This window comes from Cyprinus carpio, chromosome A12 (genome assembly GCF_018340385.1).
Source record: "Cyprinus carpio isolate SPL01 chromosome A12, ASM1834038v1, whole genome shotgun sequence".
NCBI lineage: Eukaryota > Metazoa > Chordata > Actinopteri > Cypriniformes > Cyprinidae > Cyprinus > Cyprinus carpio.
This window is the reverse complement of record NC_056583.1, coordinates 18,928,820-18,954,749: the sequence shown is the minus strand read 5'-3', so window position 1 is coordinate 18,954,749 and position 25,930 is coordinate 18,928,820. Positions and strand designations below refer to the sequence as shown.

At 35.8% G+C, this 25,930-nt stretch overlaps 1 protein-coding gene across 1 annotated transcript; it reads left to right on the top strand.

Moving 5' to 3' along the window:
* Window positions 1-170: 170 nt before the first annotated feature.
* LOC109105530 (centrosomal protein of 131 kDa-like) lies at window positions 171-25,903 on the top strand. The gene is given in 28 exon segments (XM_042767973.1): window positions 171-347; window positions 1,201-1,395; window positions 1,964-2,058; window positions 4,607-4,718; window positions 4,940-5,067; window positions 5,834-5,938; window positions 6,071-6,247; window positions 6,346-6,463; window positions 6,632-6,748; window positions 7,228-7,381; window positions 7,551-7,648; window positions 7,738-7,917; window positions 8,367-8,558; window positions 8,647-8,784; window positions 8,951-9,076; window positions 11,446-11,510; window positions 11,512-11,560; window positions 11,911-11,940; window positions 12,947-13,049; window positions 15,226-15,427; window positions 17,034-17,141; window positions 17,707-17,824; window positions 18,888-18,962; window positions 20,159-20,301; window positions 20,785-20,962; window positions 21,986-22,182; window positions 22,319-22,379; window positions 22,469-25,903. Coding segments are annotated over 28 exon segments (3,498 nt in total). The 5' UTR covers window positions 171-185; the 3' UTR covers window positions 22,541-25,903.
* Window positions 25,904-25,930: the final 27 nt, after the last annotated feature.

Sequence of the window (25,930 nt, the reverse complement as noted above, 5' to 3'; positions counted from 1 at the left end):
CACACAATAATTAATATTAAATTATTTAGCACAGTAGCTCATCGACGCCACATCTGCCGCCGGTGCAGCACGCCTACCAACCTTGCCATTTCTTCACGCCTCTTTCAGCCATCATGCAGAAACACACACCCAAATATCCAATCAGATCACTAGAACGCTCCGCGCTCCACCAATCAAAACTCACAATGGGCGGAGTTCCTGTATGTTTTCTGGTTTCCATGAGAAGATGTTGCGCTGTGGAGTTGATGACAGATGAGAAATCACTGTCTTACGCTCCGAACGGGAATAACGACGCTCTTATTTGTATAAAGATAGTTACTTCATCTGATGTGGACAATATAGGGAAGGTAAGCAATGGATGGACAGTTTAATCCTGCTGTATTCATCGTGTTTAACATGCGAAGCCAGCAAGACGCGCTGCAAGAAAGACAGTTTCGCCATAGCTGAACCAGTGCAATCCTGTGCCAGTATACAATAACTATTCAGTCAAACATACATGTTTATATTTTTGCATATTTCTCGAAGGCAGTGTATTGTGCGTATTGACCTTCATCAGGTTTGTGCTGATACCGGAGGAGGCCTTTGGTGTTAAATGTCTTTGTTTTTGTGTGTTTGTAGATTATCATGATAGAAAGACCTAGACTGTTATATTAAGATTTATTATTATTATTTATATCTTCTTTTATATATAGATTATTGTCAGTATACATAAAGAATATAGTAAACTATTTAGGTGTTTGGAAATTAGATAACGTACGTTATATGATAAAAAAAGTGTGGATGCTTTGAATCTGTTACCATAGAAACACACCCGTGGATGACTTTATTTGTGCCGTTCTGCAACTGCAACTGCAACTTTTACAGTCTTTTATTGACATAAAATACTGACCTGATGTTATTTCATGGAAAACCTGGAAATATAATGGAAATGTAATGGAACATTGAGATTTCCAGGGCTAGGAAAGTGATGGAAATAAATATGTTTCTAGTTGTGCTCAGCTGTAAAATATTTCATCAGTGTAGATATAATGTATATAAATTTTCTTATTTTATTTTATTTAAATGCTTATTTGGTAATATCTAGACATTTGAAAAATCATGGAAATTCACTGGTCAAAAGTTGTGGGAATCCTGACTTTGTCCAGCATCACATGTGGTTGCATCAGTTTTTATGACTGAATCCTCTTCTATGTCCATCAGTTTATGATGCATACAACTCGCAGTCCATCGGCATCCATCCAGACAGGGGCAGCTGGAGATGTTCTGGACCTCAGCCTGACCGGCTCTCAGCTCACAGTGGGTCGCAGACCCAGCAGCGCTTCACCTGGAAAACACTTCTCTCGATCCATATCTGTGTCTGTGGCCAGTGATGGCCGGGGGAAGCGAAACACTTTGGTGAGTCTGGCTAGAAGATTGTGTAATTATCAAGAAGATGGTAGTAAGTGTCCCTTGCATAAAGTCATCGAGGGATGATCCTACAAGCAGGTTATTAATGCGATAAAATTGGACTGTCTATACCACCATCACCATCTTCACTCGGAGACTTGCATTTGTCATAAAGGCAGCTTTTCTGAAATACATGATGTTGTCTTTGCCTTTTGAGACTCTTTTATTAAGATTTAGACAAATGCAAATCAGGATATTTCACTCTCATTATACTAACTCCGTTCTTTCTTGGTTTAAAGTAAATACAATTTTACTTAATGGAACACAAAACAATGTAGTTTTTGAAGCATTACATTTCAAGTTGTCTGAAGCCATACAATAACTTGGACTAAGGACAGACAAAAATCAATAAAATATGCCGTTTATTGTGCAGTTTGGACACCAGTAACATCAAATAGCATTGGTTATCTCTTAACCAAATGTCCTAACTGCATATGAGAGTTCTCCATTTCAAACCAGTTTTTAGTCATCAGCAGGTCTAGTGTTATAACTGTTATGTGCTGTCTGTTGTTGGCAGACTGATGCTGGATTGGGAAGCTCACGAGCAATTAAGAATCTGCGTCGGTCCAACAGCACCACACAGGTGAACCAGCAGGGCAACACAAGCCTCAGGTACAGAACCATCTGTCATGCCTTTGCATGCCATTTTGAAAGTTTGTCTCTTCTGGTGCTGATGCTGGTGAATCATACAAAACTTGTGAAGAACACATCCAGGTGACTAAAAAATTAATATAATAACATTTTATCACATTGTTTTGATCAAATTAAGCTTGTTCTAGGATATGTTTAGGATCTTTTGTGATATTATTTTCATAACAATTAAATACATTTTCTTCTCAATTCTCATTACCATAAATTTTATAGACATTTTAATATTATATTTATATAATATTTACTGTTTAGATAATAATAATTATATATTAAATTGTATGATATTTGTACGGTTTGGTATGAATTACTTTTTGTAGTTTATGGTGATATACATTATAAAAAGCATTGTATTACAATATTTATTAACCATAATACAGTTTTAAAAATATTGTATTGCATTGGTAAAAATCTAATGGAGAAAAAGCTCAAAAATAAAATGATTTTATATATATATATATATATATATATATATATATATATATATATATATATATATATATATATATATATATATATATATATATATATATATATATCAAAGAGGTACAATAAATGCTATATATTTTTGGCAAGAAAAAAGAGTAAAGAATAAAGAGTTTTTTTTTCTCCAATACAGTAATGAGAATTTGAGATTAAAATCTGTTTAATTATAATGAAAATATTTTCCCATTGCAAAAATCTATTCAAATCAAATCTCTGTTCTAAATGCTCCTATGTAAATTTGGGTCCTAAAATTGTCTTTATGTAAAATATAAATTATAATTTCTTTCTTTTGGGTTTGGTATGAAATTAAGATGTTTTTGTGAGATTCACCCATCAACATGTGCCAGCTATGTGCCACCCCAAGGGATGTGAGTGAAAGGTTAGCTGACAACTGATTCAACATATATAACTTTTTTTAAAGTAATGATGGCATGTTTGTGCACGTACATGTCTAGTGCACATGCCTGCATGCACTCACTTCACACAAGCTGTGGTATGTTTGGTTGATCACCTCCTCAACGTAGAAGTTGGGGATTTATATCCTTAAAGCAGCAACAGCTGGGGGTTGAGTGATTTTGGGTTTTCCCAGACAATAGCTATTGTAGCCTGGCGGCTGTAGCACGAGACGAGCAAGAGGGGGCTAGGTTCTCTGGTTTCGCTCGAATGAGGACGCAGTGAAAGGAGAAGTGTGCACTCTGAAATTCTTTTGTCCGGCAGCTGCCAGTCCTGCCCTCCCGTCCCACTGCATCCTGGGATGCCACAAGGAGGTTTAAATGAAGAAACAACCTAATACCCCTCCCCCCTTCCCTCTGGTGCTTAATAACTGTCATTCCATGACCTTTCTTCCCTTCTGAATTGCTAAAAAAGAGGAAACGTGGAGGAATGTAGTTCCTTGAATTGGACCAGCTGACGCTAGGCGCCCCTTACACCCCCAAAACACTCACATATACATACTGAAGTTGCTTACACAGATGCCGGTAGGTCACACAAAGGGGTAAGCATCATGTTAAACATTGTATGCAATTTAAATGTGGAGGGATGCGATTGCCATATGCCTATGGACATCTGTCGCTTTAAAATCAGTCTCCGCTGAAGCATTCCTCTGCTGTGAGCCCAGTGCAGCTGTTGTCACCTCCGAAAAGGAAACTTTTTTTTTTATATGCTCATCTGAAACGTTTAGCCTAAATAGCCTGTTGTTTTAACTAGAGATAAATCTCAGGTTGTGCACTGGATTTGCCTCTATTTTTGTTTTAAAGAAGGGAAACACAGACTAGGTATTCCTAGTATTTCTAAAATGCATTTGAACAAACGTCCCACAAGTATTTATGTATAGCATGTAACTCGTCCTGTACTAGCTGTGCTATGGGGGGGGGGTGTAAAATACATTTATTCAGCAAGGATGCATTAAATTGATCAAATGTGACATTTTATAAAGTTACTATATATACTATATATATATATATATATATATATATATATATATATATATATATATATAAAATGTGTGTATATATATATTTATTATGTATGTATGTATGTATGTATGTATGTATATATATCATAAAAAAGCTGTTTTCAACATTGATAATAGGAAGAAATGTTACTTTTGGACCAAAATCGGCATATTAGAATGATTTCTGAAGGATCAAGTGACACTGAAGACTGGAGTAATGATGCTGAATATTTAGCTTTGCCATCACAGGATTAATAATAACATATTTTTATAATATTATAATAACATATTAAAAAAAAATACATTTTAAAATATTAAAATAGAAAACGGGTATTTCAAATTGTAATAATATTTCACAATATTACCATTTTAACTGTATTTTTGTTCAAATAAATGCAGCCTTGGTGAGGATAAGAGACCTCCTTTCAAAAACAAAAAAATCTTTCAGACTCCAAGCTTTTGAATGGTAGCTTAGGTATTATTGGTCTAGTGTTGCATTTATATGTTCCTCATGTGTGTTTAGTGTATAATACTCTGATCTTCCTGTCTTTCTCTCCCTGCGTCTGATTGCAGTGAAGGCCACACAGAAGACTTCCTGGCTCTGTTCAACAGCAGTGGTGATGGACGTAGAAAACTAGCCAGCCTCTCCAAGACATCTAAAGACCATACTACTTGGAACATCCTGGTAACTCATCTTCGGTCATTGTGGTTGTTGGATCTTATTATAAATTCTATGTAGGACACCATGATAACTTTTTGTAAGGGTAATTTGCCCATTTTATTGACATGCTATGAAAAATATTGTAAACTTATGAGCTCCGGAGACCCTAAACATCGTTAAGTTATCATGGGGGGTTTTGCTTGCTCTTGCTGTAGCATTGGTTTAAACTGATATCTTGCTTTCAGGATGACCATTCGAGAGCATTTCCTGTGCCCAGCAGCTCTCACAGTACCTGCAGTGTTGATTCTCCTACAGGCCTGAAGAAGAGGGAAGCTGGCGTCTCTCTGGCTGCCAACTTCACTGCCAACAACAGGTGGGAAGCCATTTTCTCCTATGGCTTGGACACTGCTGTGTCCTAATGAGTAGCTTTCATACTCTCTTGTTGCCATGACAACAGTGTGACAGACAACATATTCACTTTTACGCCTTTTTTTGTGCTTGTCAATCAAATCATTAGTATGCTATACGGAGAAGAGCGCTAGAATCCTTTCATTTTTATTGCCTTTAAAATACAGCACCAGTCAAATTTATGTCTCTTGATTTTATGAATCCTTTCAACTAAAAGTTTATGCTTGAATTCTTGAAATTGTTTCAAAATTGTGAGTTTCTTCTGTTCAAAAGTTTGTAAGTAAGGTCAGTATTTTTTTGTTGTTGTTTGTTTGTTTATTAATATTTTCATTCAGCTAGAATGCAATATATTGATCAAAAGTGTCAGTAAAAGACATTTATGTTTTCCAAAAGATTTCCATTTTTTGAAACAAATACTGTTTAAACTTTCTATTCATTAAAAATCCTGAAAAATATGTCATAGTTTCCACAAAAATATTAAGCAGCACATCTATTGAAAACAACAGATATTAAAATATATTAAAAATAGAAAACAGTTATTTTAAATTGTAATAATATTGCACAATATTACTGTATTTTTGATCAAATAAATTCAGCCTTGGTGAACATAAGATGATTCTTTCAAAAAGACTGCATATATATATATATATATTTTAGATTTTATTAATGCAATTATTATGGTATGTAAAAATGAATTTGAATATGTAGAATGTCTTTTTGTTGACTTTCAGGAGCAATAAAGCAGCTGTGGGTAACTCTGTGACCACCATCCTTCATAATAACCACTCAGAGAAACCCCTCACTCCAAAGAGCTCCAATCAGAAACCCTCCTTCAAGTAGGTTCATTAAGACTTTAAATGATCGCACATCTGTGTGAGCTAATCTTAGACATAAGGCTCTATTTAGCTTGAGTGTGCTGTTTCTATGCCCACACATTTACAGTGACTGCCCTCTCTCTGTTTTAACAGTAACATAATCAAAGCCACCGTAAATGATGATGTGACTGTGGATGTGAGCTGTTCTCTTACTAAGTCTCAGAAGAACTTCTCCTCTGCGTCATCAATCTCCAACAACAATGCCCCCCGTAGCCCCCGAAGCCCAGGTCAGCCACGCAGACGAGAGGTGACCGAGGAGGAGGCCGAAAGGTCAGCAGTGTTTTCCAGCCCTCAGTTGTTTCCACCCTAGCTGTGATCATCTCTGTGCACGTTTGATTGACCTTTGGGACATTTCAAACTGTGTACAGGTATATTCAGCAGGTGAACCATGCTGCTATTACCATCCAGCGTTGGTATCGTCGCCATGCCAACAGAAAGAGAGCCAATGAGAATACAATCAAACACCTCCTCATATCCAAAAAGAAGGTAATATATTTCAACCAAGGAGGTCTATAAAACCTTGACTTAGATTAATGTTTAATCATAACACACATTCATATGAAGTCATATGAGAAAATGAGCCTATTTTCAAAAAAAGCCTAATTCAAAGGTATCACTCCCATTCTTACGGGTGATTTGGTGTGTTTTACATAGGAGAGAGAGCAGAGAGCAGAAGAGGAGAAAACTGCTGAATCACTGAAGAAGAAAGAAGATGATCGAAAACGCATCAGGGAGGAGAAAGCTCGTCTGGCTCGCCTTACCGCTATACAGGTACAGCAGTCTTCAGAAATGATATACAGAACTAATATACACTACGGTAAAAAAGTTTGGGGTCAGTAATATATGAAGTTTTTAAGGAAGTTAGTACTTTTATTCAGCAGGGATGCATTAAATGGATCAAAAATTACAGTAAAGACATTTATAATGTTACAAAAATTTCAGTTTCTATTCCTCAAAGAATCCTGAAAAAAAAGATCCACAAATATATAAAGCTGTTTTCAACATTCATACTCATTTTGAATAATGTTGTAAACACCAATCAAAATATTAGAATGATTTCAAATAGAAAACAGTTTTTTTTAGTAATATTTCACAAAATTGCTGTTTTTGATCAAATGAATGCAGTCTTGGTGAGCATTGAAAAGCTCCAACCTTTTGAACGGTTGTGTAGTTTGCACTGCTTTGTTAGTTTTGTTGGCTAAGACATTGTTTTCTGACTTATTGTTGTATCGTTTGTGCATCCAAAACAGGAGCTTCAGCAGAAAAGAGCCCAACGTGCTGCAGAGGTACAGCAGATAGCAGAGGAGGAGGTAGAGACACTAAGACATGCAGGGAAAGTGGGGCGTAAAAAACTCACCAAGAGTTCACCCACTTCTTCCTCTGACGTCAAGGCTAAGAACACAGGTGCATACTACTCTGAGTCTGATCAAACTCAATTTCCTGGACCTAATTATGTCATTTTTTTTAATACTTTGTCGATGAATATCATGAAAACATTTCTTTCTTCAGTCATAGAAAATCAATCGTAGTAACAATTGATCCGTAGTAACACGGATTGTCATTTATTCTTCAGATTCTAATGTGAACGTGGTGCCTGATCTGGATGATGTGACAAATCTGAGGGCTGCATCGCCCGCTGGTTCTGTATGCAGAGGATCTCAGTGTTCTCAGGTATCCTCTCGCAACAAACTGGTCCTGATTCCATCAGCTGTGAAGATGAAATGAACATTTTTGCTGATCACATCACTTCATTCCCTCAGGAGATCCTCCAGAGGTCGGTGAGCATGGAGGACCAGCGGCAGGGGGCGTCATCGAGCAGGGCACAGTCTAAAACCACTCTAAATGACTTGCTGGACACACTGAAGCTCTTAGAAGAGGCGCCAGAGAGACTGTCAGAGCCTAAGAGTTACAGGAAGGACAAGTATTCGTGGATTGATGAGGTGAGTTGACTTCGCTTAGTATACACGGTTATATATATACACTACCATTTCTTATGCTCGCTAAGACTGCATTTATTTGATCAAAAATACAGTATAAACAGTAATATTATTACAATTTAAAATAACTGTTTTCTAGCCTAGTTTTAACATGTAATTTATTCCTGTGATGCGACACTGAATTTTCAGCAGCTATTACTCCAGTCTGCAGTGTCACATGATCTGACACATTCTGATTTGGTGCACAAGAAACATTTCTGATTATTTTCAAATTTGAAAACAGTTGTGCTGCTTGATATTGTTGTGGAAACCGGGATATATTTTCTATTAGGATAAATGAATGTATCCTTGCTGAATAAAACTATTAATCTCTTTTGAAGCCATCTTTTGAATGGTGACCTTATTTATGGTTGGCTAACCTCCACATGGATTTTTTTTTTTTTTTTTTTCAGGATGAAGACTCCAACTCCCTGACAACGGATAATGTGGAACGGCACAGGCAGCTGAGTCAGACCCCAGCCCTACCAGATGGGGGCGCTCTGCTTTCAGAAGCCAAACTGCAGAGCATTATGAGCTTCCTGGATGAGATGGAGAAGTCAGAGCAGGAGAGACCACGCTCGGTCACCTCTGGATCACACAGAGAGGTAAGCATATATGAACTGAGCATGTGAAGCACAGTTTTTATGCTGTATCCGCAATGAATTTTATATATTTATGTGTATGTGACTGTAGGTGGTGTTGTCCGAGGAAGATCTAGCAGTTGTGGAACAAGCCTCAGCCACAGCTGCTGAGGTCACCGGATCTATGATGAGACTCAAACTGGAGCTGGATGAGAAAAAACGCACAGTCAATATGCTACAGACAGCACTGGTAAAACTAACATACGCACATTTGCATATATTATCATCAATATGGTTCAGTACGCTCTACACCTTCAAAATCCAATGATGTTACATATGTGTATTTACAATATGCAACTGATGATCCATGAATTGTGTTTTCGGAGACTAATATAAAGGTGAATGTGTGTCTGTAGGCCCAGCAGAGGGAGCTGACGATCCGGCATGTGAAGGAGACTGAGAAAGAGCTCAATCATACTTTCCAGTTACAGAAGCAGCAGTATGAAGCTACCATACAGAGACACTTGACATTTATAGACCAGGTATTAATCTCAACACACTTCAAATACAATTATAGTGGACGCATTGAAGTAAAAACTGGATGTAAAAGATGCCTAATTGCCATGATAAATAATGTCATAATGCATAATGTCTTGACCATATAGGCTTCATTTACACGTTCATTTTTAAATAAATGTAATATTGTAAACATTTTAAAGGAATATAAAATATGTACAATAATGTATAAATGTGTATACAGTTATTTTATAAATCATTATATTATTAAATTATTAAATATATTTAGTTTCTTGAACTCCAAATCAGCATATTAAAATTTATTTCTGAAGGATCATGTGACATTGAAGACTGAAATAATAGCTGCTGAAAATGCATTCTATTTGAAAATATATTAAAGGGGTCCTATTATGCTCTTTTACAAGGTCTTGATTTTGTTTTGGGTGTGTACTAGAACAGGCCCTCATACTAGGTTGTTCGAAAAACGTATATTTTTCACGTATTTTACATTATTACACACCTCTCTCTCCAGTCTGGCATGAACGACTGGAATAGTTCCTGCATCAAATGAAGGCTCGCCTTCTGAAATACGAAATGCGCTGTGATTGGTTAGCTGGGCCAGTGTGTTTTGTGATTGACAGCACTCGGCGCCTGGTCGGGAAATGTCATGCCCCTTATCATAGATGAGCTTCAGTTTAAATATTGCATCAAAATCAAATCAATATGAGTGTGATTTAAACCCAGATGATTGTAACCACTCTAAGTTCGTCTGCCTTGGGAAAGCTAGCGTGTGTCCGACATTGTGATAACACTTGTTGCCTTCTCTAGTGCAGCTCAACCAGGTCTCGTCCCATTCATCGATCTTTGTGATATCACAAATCCCAGAAAATATGGTTTGTTTTATAGATATTTGTTTCGTTATAGTTTTTGAAAAGTGATTTCTGTTAAATAAAATATCTCCTTTTGAATTGGACTTTGAGCTTTGTAACTTTGCAAATCTTTTTATGCTCAAACAGCAACATTACAGACTAACTAAAGTTGAAAAAGTGAAAAAGCATAAAAGCACCCCTTCAAAATAGAAAAGTAATTTTATATTATAATAAAATTTCACATTTCAAAAAAAAAAAAATAATAATAATAAAATAATAGTTTTCTATTTGAATATACTTTTAAAAAAATAATTTATTCCTGTGATGCAAAGCTGAATTTTCAGCATCATTACTCCAGCCTTCAGTGTCACATGTAACATCCAGTCTATCACATGATCATTTAGAAATCATTCTAATATTCTGATTTATTATGAGTGTTGGAAACAGTTCTGCTGTCTAACATATTTGATGAATAAAAAGTTAAAAAGAACTGGATTTATTCAAAAAAAAAAAAAAATTCTAATAATATATTTTTTTTTTACTATCACTTTTTATCAATTTAACACATCCTTGCTGAATAAAAGTATTGATTTTATTTTTAAAAAAAAGAAAGAAAAAAAAAATTACTGACCCCAAATTACTGACCAGTAGTGTATATTGTTGTTACAAAATATTTATATTTTAAAAAACATAGCTTCTTTTTTTTTTTTTTTTTTTTTTACTTTTTATTCATCAAAGTATCCTAAAAAAGTATTACATGTTCTGAAAAAATATTAAGCAGCAGAACTGTTTCCAACTTTGATAATGAATCATCATATTAGAATGATTTCTAAAGGATCATGTGATAATGATCCTAAAAATTCAGCTTTGCATCACAGAAATAAATGATAATTTAAAGTATAATAAATTTAAGAACAATTATTTTAAATTGTAATAATATATCACAATATTACATTTTTTTTCTGTATTTTTGATCAAATAAATGCAGGCTTGATGAGCAGAAGAAAATTCTTTCAAAAACATTAAAAATAGTAATGTTTCCAAACTTTTGACCTGTACTGTATATATATAAGTGAAATGACATGACATACAGCCAAGTATGGTGACCCATACTCAGAATTCGTGCTCTGCATTTAACCCATCCAAAGTGCACACACACAGCAGTGAACACACACACACCGTGAACATATATATAAAATCCCCATGACATACATATAAAAGCAGCACAACTGTGTTCAACATTGATAATAAATCAGCATATTACAATGATTTCTGAAGGGTCATTTGAAATAAATTATAATTTTAAGTATATTACATTTGAAAAACATATTAAATTGCAATAATATTTCACATTATTACTGTTTTTTTTTCTGTATTGTTGATCAAATAAATGCAGCCTTGATGAGCATAAGACATTTCTTTAAAAAACCTTACAAATCTTACTAATCCTAAACTTTTGAATGGCACTGTATGTCTAACTAGTAGATGAGGTTGTACATGTTTTAATGTGTCTCTTTCTCACTCAGCTGATTGATGATAAAAAGGCCCTGAGCGAACGCTGTGAGGAAGTAGTGGGAGATCTAGAGGGTGTGTATGAGATATACTATGAGGATTTTTCTGATGTAGGAGCAGCATGAGATGGTGAGATTCATGTTTTGAGATGTTGGTTTAGTGATAGGATTGATGAGGTGCCTCTGAGCAAAGTTTTTGCATCAGCTTTGGCCACAAGGGGGCTATCGAGCTTTAAATGTCTGCTCAAGTGTATTATAGACTATGTAGCAGATCAATGTCGTGTGTTGGTTTCAAAAGCTGTTGTTTTCACTGGTTTGTGGTTCTCTCTGCTGCTGACAATATTGAGTATGTTCGTATTATCTTGTGCACAACATCAAATGCATGTTCGCTTCCCGTGTTGCTTTGCCACTGCTAACTGTTTCTCTTTTCTGCATTTGTTGTGTGTTTCTCTCTTTATCTTTCCTTCCATCTACCTGTAGGTTTGGCAAATTCTGGGTCCCATGTGTGAGGTAACTCTTGTTTTTCTAACCTAACCTAACCTAACCCATCATCACTCCCTTGTTCTGTCATTTCCATTCTTTTATTCAACTCCTATCTAACACAGACTTGCAGACTTTTCATTTCGCTTGGAGCCATTAACCTTGCATGTTTTTTTTAACCTCAAGGAAGCATCCAACTGGCTGTTGATGACTTACTGTAATAACAGGAGTATTTCAAACGTATTTCCAAGCTGGTCAAACTGCAAATCCCATGTTACTTTAATTTGTTGCACATTTCAGATGGAAACAAAATACAAAAACAGCCAAACAGATTAAATAACTTAAATTATGTACTGAATAAAGCTTGAATATCTGTACATTGAACAGTTCTGCCTGAATTAGTTACTGAAGTTTAATACTTTTATTCTTATACTCGATTCATTCATTATTCATCATGTTGTTCAAATTAAATGATTCCTTTAGTGCAGAAATGCAACTCTTTACTAAACTTTAGTTGTAATACACTAAATACACTGGCTGTGGTCACCTTGGCATGTCAGAGAGAAGAAGTGACGTGCAATTCATTCTTTGTGTTGGATCTTTGGATTCAATCAATTGATCCAGTTCACAAATCCGATCTGAACGACTCCCTAACAAATCAGATCTGATAACTGCTTCTCTCATTAAAGTTCAAATGTTTGAGTTTTTCACTCAGACCCATCCTATGACTTTGGACTTCGTTTTATGATACATTTGTGGTGTTTTTGCATCTTTTTAACACTAGAAAATGTCAGACCCCATTCATTGTAATTAGACAATGAACATGACCAGTGCATTCTGCACATTTTCTTCTTCTGTGTTCCAGTAAAACAAAAGCTTTAAGTTTGGAATCAAGTGATTATGAGTAAATGACAACAGAATTTCCACTTTTATGTTATATATTTCTTTGCAGTTACCCAGTATCCATAGTGTCCTGCCGTGACTGATGTTTTCTTTTTCTGTTTAACCCTCCTTCCATCGCTCTCTTTGTCCACAGGAGATTAAGAAGCTGAAAGAGTTAATGAGTGCCACGGAAAAGATCCGCCGGGAGAAATGGATTGATGAGAAGACCAAGAAGATCAAGGAGATCACTGTAAAAGGTCAGCAGAGTTCAACAACAAGCGTCTGTTCCCACCAGTGCTACATCTCTCTGATTGGAATCAGATCACAGCACCCTTCAGCAATACCCATAACAGCCCAGCCTGCCCGTCTGTCTAAACCCAGCTGACAAATTATGTCACACATTTATGATTTTCAGCTGTGGCATTAAAGGGGTCCTATTATGCTTTTTCACTTTTTCAACTGTAGTTAGTCTGCGCAAAGTGCAAAGTCCACTTCAAAAGGAGATATTTTATTTAACTGAAACCACTTTTCAAAAACTACAACGAATGATTTGTTTTGACTACAACGCATATTTTCTGGGATTTGTGATATCACAAAGATCGACGAATGGGACGAGACCTGGTTGAGCTGCACTAGAGAAGGCAACAAGTGTTATCACAATGTCAGAGACACGCTAGCTTTCCCAAAGCAGACGAACTTAGAGTGGTTACAATCATCTGGGTTTAAATCACACTCAAATTGATTTGATTTTGACACAGTATTTAAACTGAAGCTGGCAGGTGGCTATGGTAAGGGGGATGACATTTCCTGAGCAGGTGCCAAGTGCTGCCAATCACAGCACACACTGGCCCAGCTAACCAATCACAGCATGTTTCATATTTCAGAAGGCGGGCCTTCATTTGATACAGGAACTGTTCGAGGCGTTCATGCCAGACTGGGGAGAGAGGTGTTGTAATAATGTAAAATATGAGAAAAATAATGTGTTTTTTGAACAACCTAGTATGAGAACCTGTTCTAGGACACACCCAAAACAAAATCAAGACTTTGTAAAAGAGCATAATAGAAACCTTTAAGAAAAGAATTAAATGGATTATAGATGCCACACCTGGGAAAAAAATCATCATGCCTTTGTTAAATTGCATAACCTAGTTTACAAACAGAAGGTACAGGCTTTTGGTGAACTACTGTAATCACATCTGTTTTGTTTTGAACATCTTCCAATCGAAGCCATTGTGTCTTCCAGTCAGGCTACCAAAATCTATCACCGCCCTGCCTGACGGTCTATCTTAAAAACAGGGTTCCCACAGTTCCTTACAGTCTTAAGTGTTTTTAATTTCCTCTTACCTATCCACCTTTTTATCTGAGTAACCAATGAGCGCTGGATTCTAACACCGTGTCTACACCGGACACGAGCGGTGCAACAAAACACTGTAGATCTCATTATAATCACTGATGCTGTCTACACTGGATGTGGCGCGATGCGACACGACAAATCCCCGACAGAAAACTGCTGCTGCATTCTTTTTATGATGTATTGACACAAATCTCAAATGATTTTCAACAGTCGCTTTGTCGCGTACAGTGTAGACAAACTTTAGCTGTTGCAGCGCCGGAGTAGAGACAGTGTTACTTCCATTTGGATGCTGCTGTGTTCCAGTTTCCATAGAAATCCATGTTAAGATTGGGTAAAAAGATTGAATTAATTAAACTAAAAAATTTTCAAAATAACTATCTATAAAAATGTGCACAGGATTGAGCTGTGCTGTTGTTGGCTGCCACAGTAACAGCAATAAACTTAAGCAATTCCTGTAAAGGACTTGTTTTGTGCACCAGCAAATCTGTTTGTGTCCGGCAGTGTATGCCTTGCATTCTGTCAAACACTGACAAGAGAAAACGAGCATAGCTTGCAGCGCCTTCGTTAAAATACTGTGTGTGAAATAATAAAATAATGTGTGCTTTTATCATTTTGTAGACAAAATCCCTGAAATACACCCCGATCGGGAGCTGTGTGATGTAGGATATGTGCGCTCATCTGTTTTCAGTGGTGCAGCCCTCACCACAGAAATCATTTTAAAATCAGTTATATTATCACCTTGGAGAATACGTTAATTTGACTAGAAACACCAGAGACTGGAAATGTAAAGCTTTTTGGTTCAGTATGATTCGGGTGAGACTTCCGCGTTCAGGAAAAAGATGGATAAAACCTGATAAAGTAGTGTTTATGAGCGCAGAGCTGCTTTGTGTACAGCCATTACTGGGGAAACCTGCCATTGTAAATCAATCATTACATCAGCGAAATAGTGAGAATAGTAGTTTTATTCTTTCCTTCTTTGAATTCCATTGTAATTTCCATGATTATTTCAATGCTATTGCAAACATTAATGTTATTTTTGAATAACGTTTACATAACTTTCTCCTCTTGTATGCTATCAGGTCTGGAGCCAGAGATTCAGAAGCTCATCTCCAAACACAAGCAGGAGCTGAAGAAACTCCGAGTTCTTCATGAGGCAGAGCTGCTTCAGGCAGACGAGAGGGCTGCCCAACGTTACGTCAGGCAGACCGAGGAATTACGACAGCAGTTGGAGAGAGAAAGAGATGAACAGTGCCAGAGAGAGAGAGAACTGGCCAAGCAGAGGTACACATACCCTCACATACTCAGATGTGTCCAGTGCACAGAATCATCTGCTCACAGAATACACATCTGTTCATCAGAGATCAAACCAGTGACAGACAGGCATGTGTTCACAGATGTTAGAAAACACAAGCACATTCAAACTCTGAAAAAAGAAAGGGAGACTGGAAGAGAGCTACAGATGAAGCTGACTAGACATGATCTCAAAGTTAAATACCGCTTGTGAAAACACACACATATTTACTTAGTTATCAGAATGAGGACTAAAGAGACTGCTGTAAAGAGTCTTTTTTTTTTTAAAGACTAACCCTGCTGTACTGTGAATGTGCTGTTTTCTGTTTTTTTTTTTTTTTGCTTTGTATGAACACCAGAATGAAATATATACTACCATTCAAAGGTTTGTGTTCAGTATGATTTTTTTCATGTTTTTTTCTAAGAACTTTCTTATACTCACTAAGGCCATATCTTTCAAAAACAAATGCAATTTTTGGATTTAGGTTAAGTAGTTCTTTACTGAGAATTTTCCCTCCATACTTTGTGTCCAGGCTAAATTTATCTCCAGATTTCAAAATGGGCATCATATGGATGTGAACAAATGTGACGTCACACACTAGCTTTGAATATTTTCCACAAAAAAATAACAGCATAAAGGTTTTGAAACAACATGAGTGTGAGTAAATAATGACGTTTTCATCTTTTTGGTCAACTATTCCATATCATTTTTGTGTGGATAGTATATAAAAGTCAGTGTAATCAAGTAAGCCTAAATGTGTTTGGCTTTATTGACGAGGCATATATACTTACATATACATACATACACACACACATATATATATCTCTTCCTCCCACATTCCATGAATTTCTCCATTCAGTCCTGAAAAGTGGACTCGCTCTCTAACTGATTTCTGTCAGACCGGTGGATTATTCATAGGTGATTATAAAATCAGCATGAGTATGTGTGTTTATTAGGTTATGTGTGTATGACAGAAAGAGAAGCAGATGGGGAAGGTATGTCCATGTTTTGTGTGTGCGAAAAAAAAATAATAGCATAAACACTGGAATTTGCACATGCCTTCTGCATTGCTTTTTTCCATTGTTTCATTTTATGCAAATCAGATAATGGGACAAACACACTCCCAAATTGAGTGTCAATTACATGTTTTCATGGAACAGTTGTATCCTATTCACAAAGATAATGTGAGATAGTGGCTGAAAGATAATTTCAGACCATATCCACAAGTTAAAAAACAAAATCCCCAAAATATTTGCCTGTCTTCATTTACTGTTGCCAAGATCAGTAGAAAATGTACACAAACACACCTCTTAAATAAACCTGAGCTTCTCTGGGTGTTAACTGCTCAGTGTTTACTGTGGGAATTATGTTAATAAGGGTTTTGCCTTACAGTAAGTACATACAGTAAATACATACAGTAAGTTTGTTTTATATATATATATATATATATATATATATATATATATATATATATATATATATATATATATATATATATATATGAAGTCTTAATTTCCCATGTATTGAATTTTAAGAACACATAATCATTGAATGTCTATGTACAATTGAGAAAATAAATGTGTGTTTGTGTCTCAGGATTGAGAAACAGCAGCAGGAAGAGGAGAACGCGCTGCAGCAGCAGAGGAGGCGTCTGTATAAAGAAGTGTCAGAGGAGAAAGAGCGAATCACACAGCTGGCAGCCAGGTCAAATTACTGAACAATCTTTCCAGCCAGGAATTCATAATAATTATTCTAATAATAATCATTATCATATCAATAATCATATTAATAAATTAATAACTTCTACAATAATTAAAGAAACTTCTATGTGTTTTCATGTTGTGATAATTGATAGTTGATTTATTATTATTATTATTATTATTATTATTATTATTATTATTATTATTATTATTTTATCCAGTGTTTTAGTAAAAATGTTTAAAATAAAAGATAAAATAAAAAAAAGATAAAAGATTTAGCCTTCCTTTCTTGTCAAACATCACTAAAGTTATTCAGATTTATGCTTAAAACAAGAAAAAAAAATTTTTGACAGGTGTGTAAAGAATGTGAGAAATATTAGATAAAACAAGTCAAAACAGTAATTTCATAAGTATTGTTTTAAGAATTTAGATGTTTTTAGTGGACAGCGAGACTAAAAAAAAGAACTGGTTAAGCCTCTTTTTTTTTTTTTTTTGTGAGTGTCCATAAGAGAGGAACTGGATGAAAGTTAAGTTATAACTCAATGGAAATGTGTTTGTGTGTTATATAGGCAACATGCTGAGCTGGAGGACTTAAGGAAGCAGCTGGAAAAGAACAGCTCTTTGGCAGCAAGAGCACTGAGAGAAGAGCTGGAAAAGAGCAGAGAAGAGCAGGAGAGACGACACCAGGTAAAACACTTGCACATCTAGTCATACTGGTACACACAATCAGATATGTATTAAAGCATTCTCTCATTTTTTTACTCACCCTCTTTCTTTCTTTCTTTCTTCTTTCTTTCTTTCTTTCTTTCTTTCTTTCTTTCTTTCTTTCTTTCTTTCTTCTTTCTTTCTTTCTTTTCTTTTTCTTTCTTTCTTTCTTTCTTTCTTTCTTTCTTTCTTTCTTCTTTCTTTCTTTCTTTCTTTCTTTCTTTCTTGTGTTGAACAAAAAAGGATAGGTATAGCTAACTGTCTAATCTGTTTTCGGCCATACAATGAAAGTGGGCATGTCTGGTCATTATTCATTTACATTACATTTACATTTGGTCATTTAGCAGACGCTTTCACTTTTATTGTATGGAGAGAAAAAAAAAACAGCTTGGATGTTTTTTGTTTTGTTTTCCATTTTTTTGTGTTCCACACAAGAAAGGAAGTCATACATGTTTGGTAAGACATTTGAGAAGAACTTTGATTTTGTGGTGAACTATGCCTTTCAGGCAGTGTGCATAACTTTCAGAAATTGTAACACATCAGATAACATGTTTTTGTTGTATTACTAATACTTTTTGTGAGCATTGCCCAAAAAATGCACAAGTAAGGAGTCATACAAACCACTGCCAACCAATTAGATGGCATACGTGCATTAAAACATGATGCAGTAAGTCAGTCTTAATAAACAAACCATCAACAGGAAACAGAAAGCCCGCAGTAAATGTGTTGCAACTTTCAGTATTACTGACATCAACCGGTTTTAAAGGTTTCAGGAAATGTCTTACTGTAACATACTGTACAGCACACATAATATCTTCCTCTTTCCTCATACTGTGCATCATCTCTTTTCTAAACCCAGTTGTTGTTTTTGCTTGAGGCTTTCAGGCACAGAACTCAAATGAAGTGTCTGTTTAAACCTGTACATATGTTTGATGGTGCAATGTTTGCATGGGTCACATGAAAACACCTTTCTTGTGGTGATATAGAATAGTATCTCATTCTTTTGGTTCTTTTTAATTGTGTTTTTGTCTGTATTTCTCATTAGGTTGAAATAAAGGCCCTGAAGGAAAGACTTGAGATAGAGAAACAGACATGGGAAGAAAATTATATGAAAAAAGAGGTACGTGTTTGTGGCATCACAAGTCTATCTAGCAGAAATCATGAGTTTATATATTTTATCTTTTTCTATGCATATTTTGCATGTTTACAGTGAGAGAATGCATATATTTAAGAAGCAATTATATGTGTGTATGCACATGTTTGGAATTTGAGCCAAATGTAGATCTAAAATTCTCAGTACTGTACATTACAGTTATGGTTAACTGGGAGTTAAATTACATCATAGTATCCACTTCTGCTTTCTGAGACTCTCAAATGTGAAAGTTGCCCAATTTACACTTACTAACTGTTGTTAAGATTAAATGCTGTAAAAATGTATTTAACAAGAGCAACATACTCTGTATGGCTTTAAACATCAATACTAAAAAATTAATTACTAAAAATACCATTCTTAAATATTAGTTATTGAAGGAGGTTTGTAGCATACATTTTTTTCTCTACCTTTCAAAAGCTTGTGGTGAGCAAGATTTTTTTTTTAAACATTAATACTTTTATTCAGAGAGCATGCAATATATTTATCAAAATTGATAATAGACTTCTGTGTTTATTATGTTACAAATGAATTCTGTTTCAAATACATACTGTTTTTTCCATCAAATAAAAAAATTGATCAATGTTTCCACAAAAATATTAGGCCGCACAACTGTAAAAATATTTCACAATATTACAGTTTTTACTGATGATTTTTGTGATCAAATAAATGCAAGCTTGGTGGGTGTAAGAGACTTTCAAAACATAAAAAAATGTGTTTTTAATTTTATTGCTTTAAACTTGTCAGAATTGCATAGCAAATGCTTTGCAAATGCAAATGACCTCCTTTATAATCCATCTTTCTATCATACATCAGCAAGGGTTAAAGGTGGTAACAGAGTAATTTGTTATTTACATTACATTTACATTTAGTCATTTATCAGACGCCTTCATCCAAAGCGACTTACAAATGAGGACAATGGAAGCCATCAAAATCAGCAAGCGAGCAATGATATGCAAATGCTATAACAAGTCTGTTAGCTTAACACAGTACACGTAGCAAGGGTTTTTTTTTTTTTTGCTATGGTGTAATTTCTTAGGTTTAGTGTTTACACACCCCTGAGTCAAACAAATGCTGTCAAATAGCTCTTTATTAGCAAAGTCACAGAAAATTGACAACTGCAAGTGCACGTGAGGTTAAAAAGAACACTGCGTTTCCTCTCACAGGAAGCATGGCTGCTGAGCAGAGAAAGGGAGCTTAAAGAGGAAGTGCGTCGAGGGAGAGACCAAGAGATCGAGCTGGCCATTCAGAGACTAGAAGAGGAGACCAGAGGGGCAAGAGAGGAGTGTGAGAGAGTGGCTGACAACCGGTGTGTTTCCCCTTCCAGTTTGTGTGAACTCAAATGTCTCCTGAGGACTAGGTGGCACTGGATGTTACAGTTCTGCCCACATGCCTTTCAGTAGAAGTAAATGTCCATGTGTTTAATTAGCAGAGATTTTAAGACTCAGTATATGCTACATATTTCCCTGCTGACCAGTTTGCTTGTAGACCAGAACTGCTGTTCATCATGAGTTAAATTATAATTAAAAACATACAAATTTACTGTATTATTTGAAATTATTTATTGTAATGTACACCTTTAGCATATAAGAATGATTTCTGAAGGATCATGTGACACTGAAGACTGGTGTTTTGCTTTGATTTTCATTGTGGGCCACATTTTTTAGCTCTTTGTAGACAATTTGCACTCTGGATATGCTGCCATTTACATTTAAACCCATACATTTAACGTGGCGGAAGGACTGTGGTTTTGAATGTAAATTTTGTATGGTATATGTATGTGTTTGTGCAGGATAAAGCGTGTGAGGGAGAAATACGAGGCTGAGCTCAGAGATCTGGAGCGTTCGGAGCGGGCAGCACTGCAGAAACAGCAGGAGATGAGAGAGAAACACAGTGAGATGGATGCAGAGCTCCTCCGGCAACAGTCGCTTTTACGACAACGAGAGCAGGAGATAAGCGACCTCACCCAGGTAACCGTCGTTATAGTGGTGCTGCTTTGTTTGTCCACACTCATTAAACCATATAGGTTACATAAAATCAACAGACTCTATAGTAGATTCTTTGGTAGAGAGGGGAATTATAGGGATTCAGTTAAAGTGACAATTCTGGCTCCCTAATGATTTTATTATCAATAAATGGTCCTAACTATATACTAAACAATAACAGTCAGTGATTAGAATTGCACTGTATAAAGTAATTAGACTGATTTAAGTCTAACAAAGCTGAAAATACAAATAACACCAAAACAAAGCATTAATTTGAGTTGAACTTGATCAAAAAATATTGAGTTTTAGTTCAGGAAGTCAAAAAGTGCTCAGTTTAAGTGAGTAAGTCATTCAGGATAAAAGCTAGGGAACTTGTTTTTCTGAAAGTGTGATAAACTGAAAGACTTTCAGTTTGACGTTACACTTGAATGTCAGTGCCAGTGTGTGAAATGACTGAAAATTGATTACTGATTGTGTTTAGATAACTTACTCAGTTAGCTACAGGGGTGAATATTATATTTATATTTGACCCTAAAATCCTAATAATTTCATAAATCAATGAAGCCTATTTTAAAGGAAAAGTTCACCCAAAAATGAAAATTTGCTTATGATTTACTCACTCTTGGGTCAGCTAAGATGTAGATTAGTTTGTTTCTTCATCAGAGTAGATTTGGAGAAATTTAGCATTACATTACAGTGGATCCTCTGCAGTGAATGGGTGCCGTCAGACTCAGAATAGGAATTCAAACAGCTGATAAAACATCACAAGTAAACTCCAGTGTATCAATTAATGTTTTATAAAGTGAAAACCAGTGTGTTTGTAATAAACAAATCTCCAGAAGAAGAAGATCCGTTGGTGAGCAAGTGATGCAATGCTGAAATTGCTTCATGAGATTTACCCTCCTAAGAATCATTTTTTATATTGTTTAGCTTGTTTTTCTGGGTTTTCTTGTTTTTCTGGGCTTCCTCATGCTTTGTCTCTATCTCTATTTACGGTTTGGCTCACAGGCCCATGACAAGTTATCAGATGAGCGCCGCAGTCTAGCAGAAGTGATCAGACAAGAATTTGCCGAACGGCTTGTAGAGACGGAGGAAGAGAATAGGAGGATGAAGATGGAGGTTTCTGAGGCCAAGGCACGACTCCGGTTAGAGGTGGAGCGAGTGACCAGAGAGAAAGAAGAGGAGCTTGCAGAGGTGCATCAAAGGTCGGAGGCAAAGAGGATTTTTCTTTTAGATCCTTGTTTGGAACAGTGGTTGGGAAATAATTAGCTTTGAATTAAAGCTGCAGATGAGGTGTTTACTGTATGTTTGATTTGAGTTCCTGGTGTTTTTCTTATGTAGAGTGAAGTCAGCTATTTTGAAGAAGGAAGAGACTGTTAATAACCTGCGCAAGCAGCATGAGGTAAGTTGCAACACGTCTGATTCAATGCTTTTGCTTGTTCATACGTTTTGATTTACAGCTAACTTCTTTGTTTCTCCTCTGTCTTCCAGGCTGCAGTGAAGAGAGCAGATCACCTTGAGTCTTTGTTGGAACAGCAGAGAAAATAGCTGTTAGGGAAATGATTGACAAGTTAGGGCAGTGAAATCCCCCACAGCCCCTTCCCTTCTGTCATACGTCCCTCTGCAAAAAGAAACTTTCTCTTTGTTTTTGTTTTTTTGTTTTGTTTTAGTTTTTTGTAGAATTGAATCTTCTTCAAGATTCGTGGAGAGGCTTTTGTGGGTCTCTCTTTCACGGATATGACCAAATTACAGACTCCTTTCAGCCACCGGTTTCACACAGCCAAATGAATTTAAGCATACGATTTCCTCACTAAAGTTTTGATCTAGTATTTTTGTTGAATCTTATAATCCTCGCCCCATACACTTGTGCATATTTCACCCCATAATCAAAATATGTCAGTAAGAAATGTCTTTAAAAGGTATATTAGGTTCATTAAGCAAAAATAAGCAGTTTCTGTGTTGCAGAAAATATGTATTATTTAAGTTGTAAAGTATTTATACAACATGTTTTTTAACTTTTAATTTATGCTTGTATTATAGTCATTTTTACTTTTGCGTGGTAAAAATGGAAATCTTATGAGAATCACAATTGAGATTAATGGGAGTTGTAAATCCCACAAATGTAAATCAATAATGACAGTTTGCATTGTGGAAAAGTGTGATTAATTGTCATGGAAATTGTCACAATGCAAAATGGTCCACAAACATAAGCTTCATTTTCTTAATGCAAAATGGCATTTTTTTACATTTAATATTTTGATTTGGGGGTAAAATCTGCATGCTTTTGTGAGACTCGCCCAAGAAGTGGAAAGCCGCTTTTGCCAGGCACAAAGGCATACACAGTAAACCGCTCCAGATGTTTCTGTAACTGCATACCCTCATCCCGTCTCTCTCCATCACTGGAATAAGGGAAATGGTGGAGATTACAGTGGACAGGAAACATAGGAGAGGCAAAGGCAATAAAATCGAGCAGAGAAGGTAACCCTTTACATTAAAGAGGAGAGGCCTGACCCCCCACCTGCACAAACATTCACACTCCCCCTGCCTTTTGTGTGTTGCATACAGATGCCTTTTGTCCAAATGCCCTTCTGGGCTATCTCTAAATTACAGGAGATGCCCCAGAAGCCCCCAAACATCAGAGGAATGATGGAGGCACAGCTAGACGATAGATATTTTAGAAGGTTTGTTGACAGCAAAGCAGTAGATGGAGAAGATAAGTATGGGGTGTCTCCTTAGATTTATAGGGACTGACAGTACGATGTGCAGCCGGTTTGCGCAAACCGAGGTAAGAGACCTGTTTGAGGTTGAGTTGAGATGGATGTAAAAAGTTGGGTAGATAAAAAAATATCAGATGGATAGAAACTTAAGAAGATGACTGTTTATGTTTAGGGACAGCAGAGCTGGGCCCAACATTGGTACACAGGGACTGATTTGCAAAGTAGGATGTTCCTGAATACATGGTTCCCACGGTCATGGAAGTGTCAGGGAAATGAAACAGTAAATGTATACATAGAAATAGTAAATATATACTTTTTTTTTTGTCTGCACAAGAACAAAATATTTGAGTAAAAGTGGCTTGCAAGCAATCTTAACAACAACAAAAAAATCATTAATTGAAATAAAAATTAAATCTAAATATTAAATGGACAACTAAACTTAAATAAATAAAAAATTAATTAAAAAATAAAAGCTAATAAAAATGACAATACTACTAAAACTTAAAATAAAATGAAACTTGAAAATATATAAAAATAATACATTTAATTATTTTAAAAAATACATTAGTAATTGAAGATTCTAAAAATGATACTAAATACTATAATACTATAATTGTTACTAAAATAACACTGCTTGAAAGCCATAGAAATATCTGATTTGTGAGCAATGGTTATTAATATTATCATTTTTTTTTTTTTTTTTTTTAATGAATCACTGCAATTCAAACTTTGGCCTGAATGATGAATTAATGACTCATTAGTCTGAATCAAAATGATTTAAAGATCCCAGTCCATTGTTTGGAAATTACTTTTTGTTTACATGAATGTTGTTCTAGCATTAACACCAAGATGTTGATCCAGGAACTCCCATACTGGTAAAATAACTGTGAGCCTGGGGAGATGTAGTATGACTGGTATTTGTTCTGTGGTTTCATGCTCAGCTGAAAGCCCTCCAGCCTCTCTTGTTCTCTCTCTTCTTAGTGTAAACCAAAAGTGGTGTACCCAAGAGAAGAACAGAAGAGACAAATGCAGTTCAACAGGAGTTGGGGTGGCAGGATGGGGGAGGTGCTTCAAAGCTCTCACAAGTCTCTATTGTTTCTTGTTATGAAGTCCCTACATTTTTCTTCCTAAACTTTTGGATTTATTAGGAGATTTTTCTAAAAACTTTCAAGTGAACCACAATGACACAGGCCAGAAAAGCAGTGAACAGTAGGCCTGTTATCTGAAGAAAGTTTGACCCAGATGTATAATCTGATTGTGCAACTTTAGGTCTTGTATCCAAAGAGAACGTCCTTTTAAAAACTTCTCTTTATCTACAAAAATACTCATTTGTTAGAGAAGTTGATTTATGTGCCAAAACAAATTGCTTATGAAAAGTTGAACTATGTGAACGAGCCGTAACAAACTTCCCAATGTGAGACTTTCTACTTGTACCATTTTTTGATGGATTTTGTATATCAGATTCTTGCTGATGTTTGAGCTGTTTAGTAAAAGCAGCCACATCCAAAAGGTCAGAATGAAAAGTGCCTCATTCCTGATCTCTAATGAGAGGATCAGGTGTCTCATTTCAGGACAGAGAGGGAACCCCAGAGGTCTGTCCTCACTAGAGACCATTTGCAGAATACAGCAAACTCTGTAATGTGGCCAAGCGTAAATACTGAGATTTCTCTGAGGCATAATTTCATGAGTCACCTGTTCACATCACACTTAAATGTGTGCGTGTGTATTCAAAGTCAGTTGGCTGAATTTTCTCAGAACCCCAGTGTGAGGTTCCAAACTTTAAAACATTCTGAGAATGTTTCAGATGTGTTTCGTGAAGGTTAGAAGTCCAGGTCCTTGGCTGTCTTTCCACCTTTGAAAGTGTGTCAGTCCAACTTGTGCCAATAAACAATTCATTTATGAGTGTAGTATTTAAAATCCAAGCGCCGGTCGCCATTTTACTGGCCTTCTGTAACTGTGGTCTGGAAAAACACTACTTTTATTATCTTAATTAATGTCTGAGATCATTTCACCGTTCCCTCTTCATGCTTTAAAAAAAAAGTTTTAGTTATGCCTATGTTTTTAAGTAATTTAAGTATTCCCTTTAACATGTACTGTAGCTCTTCATTTGATTCTTTTACCAACATCCTGTATTTTGGTTGAGTTTAATAGCTGTGTTTTCGAAAACAGAAAAGAATCTTGTCCGTATGAAAATAAATCTTGAAAATGAGTTTGTTGACTTCTTTTTTTTATTATT